This window comes from Taudactylus pleione, unplaced genomic scaffold (genome assembly GCF_031769625.1).
Source record: "Taudactylus pleione unplaced genomic scaffold, aTauple2 ptg000032l, whole genome shotgun sequence".
Classification (NCBI taxonomy): domain Eukaryota; kingdom Metazoa; phylum Chordata; class Amphibia; order Anura; family Myobatrachidae; genus Taudactylus; species Taudactylus pleione.
The window spans coordinates 47450314-47457500 of NW_028284434.1; the positions used below are offsets into that span (position 1 = coordinate 47450314).

The following is a 7187-nucleotide window of genomic DNA, read 5'->3' on the forward strand; positions in this document are numbered from 1 at the left end:
TATCAAAAGTCGGCAAGTATGCCCATTACAGATTCCAAATAAATAAAACGGAAAAAGGTCAGAGTTGTTTTAGTTCATTTTAATGCTTTAATTTCCGCATTATATGGTCACCTACAGGTTATCAAACGTGTCTCCCACATAGAAGCATTCTTGAACGTAAAAAATATAAATTCTGCATATTAAAAGTGCATACACCTGGCATAATAAAACATAAAAATAAATAAAAGGCATCGTTACAGCATCATGCACCGGGCCCGACATATTAGAACCAGTGTTCCCAAAGAGCAGAGGAGGCGGCGGTCAGTTAAGGTGAGCGATCTACGTCCATCGCTCTTTCCCAAACCTGCAGGTAGCAAGTTCCGAAAGGTCTGCATTCCGCAGAAAGCAACCAGGAAGGTTATGCTGCAACATGAAGTGCTGGGAAGGCAACTTGTAAAAACTCCATAGGGATGGAAAATATATAAAATGAAAGCAATGTAAAAAATCCAGTGTAGGTAGAGAAGTCAGGACAACGAAAAGATGAATCATGGGAGTAGCGCCAATGAAGGCGAACCGCTTATTCCTGAAAACATTTGAGAGGTCAGAATGTCGTCGCCATCAGACGGAGAAAAGCCCAATCATACATTACGGTAAAAGAATCGCTCCCAGAATGGGGGTAGGAAGATATGCGCTCCACTAAGACTTATGGCCCTTAGCACCACGGGTAGAGTACTATGTCATAATACACCACCTCTATCAATGCTTGCCATCCATGCACAATATAAATGATGCTATGTAAGTGAATGGTGAAACGAGTTTCATTAGCAGCAAATAAAACAAAAGAAATGCATCTGTATCTACTGTAAAAATGAAAGGCATAATTAGTAACAGGAAGAAAATAGTATATACGGTAATCAGACATCTGCTTTCATAAATTTAGCCCAGATTAGATCAAAGCAGATGGTTGCCAGAACACTAAAGGTTGACGAACATTTTCTGGTTAGTGCACCATAACACAATATAACCATTGGCTATATGCAGAGGAGACAACTGTTTAATGGGTTTCACCAACATTCATGACCAATTCAGATGGAGCAAGTGCCATCCCTGAGACATACGACACGGTGTGGCTCTTGCCTCAGTGACATCACATACTCCTGGTGACCTGTGACTGGCTATAGTTTAGCAGGCACAAAATGGCCGCTTCCAATTATACAAGAATTTGAAATATGACAACACAGCTCCTTACAAGAATAGAAGACGTCGTCAGTCAGTCCAGAGAGCAATGAACAGGTCGTTCATTTTGTCCATCCCCAGATATTTTCCAGCTTAATATTCAATCATGCCTTAAACACCCATTGCAGCCTGAAGATTATGAGTCTTGATCAAAAGCAGCTAACGTGCTTCTGCTTAATCTAGTTTGATGGCTTCAACATATATCACCTGGAAACACAATAGGGTAAAAGATAGCAGCCATTTTGTTCATTCAGTGACACTACTGGTTCCTAATGATTTATTGTGCTGCATTCTCGCACATGCTGGTTCAACCCACAAAATGGCTGCCTCCACTGTATAGAAAGGTGCATTTTAACATTCATACAATAAAGAAACCTATATCTAAATAAATTTAAAAAAAAGCTAAGAACAGTTATAAAAAATTAAAAAAAAAATGTAATCCTATCAACATACAAAGGATGTAAACTTTCAAATAAATGTGACTTACAATTGCTGATTTTTAGTGTGGAGCGTACACTTCAGAAGCGTAACTGCTTACGTCAGAATGTCCTGTAACAGCCCAAAGTTCTATTCCCATACCACTCTGCATGAGGCCTTTTGAGGGTGACAACGATGAGGAGTTGTACACTCAGGTTAACGTTACCAAAGTTTTTGCTGCAGTCAATTTGATCAATAAGGTCTTGATAGTGCGACCTTGTACAGCTGGCACAATACGCTTAGTTGGAAAGCCTCAGGCAGCACAGCGCTCAGAAGCCAAAAAGTTTGACTTTAAAATCCCGGGGAATGGAACCGTGCTGCCACAAGCCAAGGAATGATGAAAATTGAAGTGATATGCAAATGGAAATTGCATAACATTTAGAGGAACCTATTACAGTTAGATTCTCTTTAACCTTTAGAACCCAGACTTTAATGGAGCATATTTTTGTTCTAGATTGTTACAATTTGCATAAAATCTGCATTTGGCAGCTCAACGCTTCTCAAACCTTTTAACTTCCAGTCTTTAATGTATGCTGAAAAAAACAATAAAAACGATGAAATATCACTATTGAGGCCACAGACAAAAAGGAAAAATAAGACTTATGCATGTAACAAAACAAACCGTGAGACGCTGGATTGTCAGATGCTGACCCTAAGGTGCTTGTAAGCATGGAATGAAAAGACCAGATTTGTAGGTTCAGTAAAAGATTTAGGGCTCGATCCAATTAGGTGCGATGTGCCGTGGCAACGGCCCATAGCACCCTTCGCAGCCCGACTCGCCACTGCATTCGCTCGCTGCCTTATGGGGCAGCGAGCACTATCAGGCGAATCCGGACGGCCGTCAAGCACGGCCATGGTCGCGATGGCTCGCACACGCGATTACATCGCACCTAATTGGATCGAGCCCATAGTACAATGAGGTTTTCTAAACTAAAGAATGGACTGTCACACTCAAAACGGTCATGCAGTAACATGAATGCTGAAGATTTAAACAGATTGCCCTCATGATCTCAAAAATAAAGGGAAAACCAAGCTAAATGTTCCCAATCAGTATGTGGGTGATGCAAACCAGACAGTACAATTTTAGGCTGCAACTCATTCACACCATCCAAACATTAGGATCAGTGCAAAAACAAGCATTTGTGGGAAAACGGTGATCAAGGTAAAATAACATCTTGGAAAGGAGGATGAATCAATTTTTGGCAGGAATGTTTGTAATACATCTCCGCTCCAACAAAATGGATGCCACGAGGTAATTTGATATATAAAACAGCAGAACATTAGCTTTAACCAGAGGTGCAAATAGCTGTAATAAAAACGGTTAGCAATAAAAATTCTCACCACCATCCTGTGCCCTTGCCAACCAACATGTCAAAGCACAACACACACACACAATTGTCTTGGACACTGTTGCCCAGAGGTGTGAGCACCGGGTAATTACAATTAACTGCTTGCATAGATTACAAGTGCGTGCACGTTCAGTTTAAACATTGCCATGCAAAAAGTGCCTGAGGAGATAACTAAAAAAGTCAGGGTAATGTTCAGCCGTGCACTCGGAAGTATGCCAGCATGGGCTAGGGGAGGAAGGAATGGTACACACATCTACTGTGCAACTATTTCCAACAACTACTGGTCATCACAGGTCTTTTACTAGAGTAGCACTGAAAGTATAAAATACATGTAGGGCTAATCAGAAACATTTTCACATACTTGTTTTGTTCTCTGGTGACCTAAACCATTCATTCTAGTGTTCCTCTACATTGTTCTCTGAATTCGGTACCAGCAACATTCACAAGAGAAGGGGAAAGCACCATGTGTAATGCAGAGGTGGCTCGCTTAGCAGATACAGTTATGGCAATCAGCGGACGTCGCCGAGTGTCATTTGCTATACGGGAGACGTTAATAGTTTGTTTCTTCCCACTTGGTGCGTGGAAATAATAAACGGGTCGTGTTTTCGTACAACCTACAATACTGCTATGACGTTTCCTTCCTGAGGTCAAATATCACTTTGAGAGACTATATTACAGAGCGAGTTAAAACACTTGGGTGGTGCAGGAGAGAGCAACAATATTGGAGTTCATTCATCTTTTAGAGTCTATGACAAATTAAACTGCGTTAAATATATGCCAAACATTAGAGTTCATCTATAGACCAATAAAGCGCGTATTTCAGACAGAGACCGGTCAGTCTTGCAGGGCAGCTAATAATATTACATGGCTATAAAAGCAGATTAAAATCATGAAAAACAGAAAGACTGTCTGGTACGTGGGACGTCAGCAGGTGTGAAACGCATTACCGGCTAGCAGGAAGAATACAGTGCAATAGTACTGCATAGACTGCAGACATAATAACAAAACAAGAACATTAATGAGGAGGATTAGCAAAACCAGTAATAATGATGGAGGTGGATGTTGGCATAAATTACTGACCAAGGGAGTCTAGTAGTGATAAGTGTTTGCCAACAGACTTGCCATTGGTGAAAATACAAGATCAACCTCTATATGTAGACTTATCGTAGCAATGTTATGAAATGGAGCAATAAATGTAAGTACGGCAGTGACTGGCACGAGAGGCAAGGGATGAGTGGAACAGGATAAGTAAACACCATAGCAGATTACTAATGTCATATACACCAGTCTAGAAATGACATGTTCTAAATGGAGGAGAACTTGAAGCTTTGATGAAACCTATGTGGTCTCATGGACTTTCTGCCTTCCAAGATGATTATGTAATGCAGAGCTCCCTTCATGTGTGCACACAGAACTATAGTACAGAGCACTCAGTTTTCTTGAGGAGTAACCCAACCCTCATCCTGCTCTCCTCTGTGCTAGAGTCATGGCCGGGCTTTGGTAAGGAAGATAGAGAGATAAAAGCAGCATTCGGATGGCAGAAGAGAAAACGACTGTCCCCCCCACCCCCTCTCTTCCCCTTGAGTTTGAACAAGCAGACGAGTTTCAGCAGTTTATCTGCTGGCATGGGCTGTTTAGCACACTCAGCCAGCAGAGTAATAGTTTCCCCTAACACAAGAGTCAACTTCCATGCGGCAAGCATAGCTGGGAGAAGACAAGGCAAGACCTTACTCCACAAGGTAAAAAAAATAAAAATAAAATAAAAAAAAATAATCAAAATCTGAAAGTGCATACATTCCCAACAGCTGTAGGCAGGGACAGCTCTCCTGCATTCATCTTGAGCCAGGACATGTGGTACAGCTGCCCCTGCACCCTTGGTCACTGAGCTTTAGGTGATGGCTTTGTTGAAGATGGGAATCTTTTTAGGTATTTTTCAGCAGTCTTTTTCCCACCAGGCGATGGATGAGCTTGTCTTTCGTCAGGGGAAGACTTGGCTTTGTGTTGAGGTAAGGTAGAATGTTTTTTTGGACTTGGGGCCACATCATTGGCTGGTAAGGATTGAGCAATTTCTGGTTTCTCCTGACCTAAGCTCTTGGTTCCTGTTGGTTTTTTGGACAGGAGGCTGGTCTTGCCCAAATCTGCTGACCGTCTGTTCTCCTTCTGCCTTAAGGCAGACTTAAAGAAGCTCAGCCCCTTCTCCTCAGACTTGCTGTCCCGTTTGAGACTGGACCGGGTTCCACTTTGAGGTACACGGAGGCTGGCCATGGAGGAACTTCGTACAGTCCGGCTATCTGCTGAAGTATCGCTACTCTTGGGATGTGCAGCACGGGCTGTGCTACCTTGTTTTGCGGCACAGACTTTATCGGAGCTCAGGCTCACCTTTGATCCTTCTCTGCTAATAGGCTTTTCGGAAGTGCGATGTTTACTGCATGAGCTGGACACAGAAGAGGTTTTCGAAGAAGAGGCAGGTTTCTTCTGTGCCGGATGTGAGGTGTTGCCAACTGAAGAGCTTGACGTTTTTTGCTTCTGTTGAGAGACCGGGGTGGACACTTCCTGTGGTTTTACAGGGTCTTTCCTGTGCTGCGTAGATGAACGACGGGTGGGCGTTTTCGCTGCACTCCTTTTGTCTTTAGAAACTGGTTTCCCATTACAGGCCGATGCAGCTAAAGTGGGTGTAGAAGAGTCCTTCTCTGGCCCTCGTGCTGCCTTTTCCTGCTCTGCTGCTGCTTTACTAGTCACAGGCTTCTTGCTCTGCATTTCCTCACTTTGTGGAGAATTCTCCCGTACAGGAGAGGAACTCACAGAATCACTTTGATCGACAAAGGCGATATGGTTATTATTGTCTAGAGGATCCAGAAGTGGGTTCCTGCCCACTAGCTCAGCTGCACTGTTTACAGGTGGCTCAGCAGGAACAGATTTTTTCACAAGTGGCTCTCCTTGAACTCCACTTTCTGCTACTGCCAAAGGGGCCCGAGATGTTGCCCGATGCTCACGCCTAACGCCATCGATGTGATCATGGAAGCTGCCAGACAGATTACGTAGGCTTCCAAAGCAGGAAGTTGAGACATGGTCATCAGCCTCACCAATCTTGCTGAGGGACGAGCCATGTGTGGGAGAGTCTGAGGGATGCCGGCAGGAGGTGGCTGCACGTAGGTGGAGTTTTGCGGCTAGTGACCAAGATGGTCTGAAGCCATTCTCATTTGAGACAAGAGGACTGGTGACAGAGGACCGCCCTGTGCTCTGGCGTTGGACACTGCGGACGAACGGACGTGAGGAGAAGCCACCTAGAAAGCAAAAAAAAAATTCAAAATCAAGGCAAAAATTTAAGCATCTGATGCAGTATGTGACAAATTATTATGCAATTGCTCTATATTAAACGCCACTTTCTGACCGCTCTATGCCAAGGACTTAAGCACATGCTACCTTTGAGGAGGACTTCAGTAGAGCATAAATGTGGACAAATAGGCAGCTTATGCTGTACGAGACTTTATGATTTAGTTTACTCCTTTGTTCATAAATAACATCTGCGAAAAATTGCCATGGAAAATTCACTGCGCACTACAGAAATGAACGTGCTGAATACTTGGAAAGAACTTCATGGAACTTTCCTGGTGCTAAAGCTTGTAGATCAGGTCAACTGTTATCAAAAAGTATTTAGATTTTGTGCTCATGCCCAAAAACTGCGCATGCAATCCCAGGTTGTTACAAACCGTCAAGACTGGGTATGTAGGGGCATGCAACAAGCCAGTGTTTATATAGAAACCCACCAGAGACTGTTTGGCCCTTACTGGGGCCCATTAGTGCAGGATAGGTGTGAAGAACTAGAGAGACAAAGAAAAAGGTTATGGAGTATTTTGCGCTACTCCAGCAGACAATATCCCAATAAGCGACTCTTAATTAAAAAGTAGCTTTTGGGTAATACTACTTATATGGAATAACCAAGAAGTGATTATAGGAGTCTCATTAGGAAGTTATATTTTAGCCAAATTTTACAAGTAAATTGTGTTGACCTACCAGCATCTAGTAGAACAACAAGGGTTAATTAGACATGACTATGTGCATGGGGAGCTCAACACCCCTCCACCAGTGCGTCACCGAAAATCCAGAAATTTGACCATATAGAATGAAAGATTACTGTAAGAGCAA

General features: G+C 43.0%; 1 protein-coding gene across 4 annotated transcripts in view; it reads right to left on the bottom strand.

The window, feature by feature from the left end:
• Positions 1 to 64: 64 nt before the first annotated feature.
• The window catches only part of USP31 (ubiquitin specific peptidase 31), a 61067-nt gene continuing 53944 nt past the window's right edge, over positions 65 to 7187 (bottom strand). For 3 of the 4 annotated variants that reach the window (XM_088452053.1, XM_088452054.1, XM_088452052.1), the window contains one exon: positions 65 to 6325. In XM_088452053.1, coding sequence (XP_088308179.1) covers positions 4920 to 6325 — 1406 coding nt within the window. In that variant the 3' untranslated portion in view covers positions 65 to 4919. Of the gene's footprint in view, positions 6326 to 6808; positions 6863 to 7187 lie in introns of all 4 variants that reach the window. The other variant, XM_088452055.1, reaches the window with a different exon arrangement.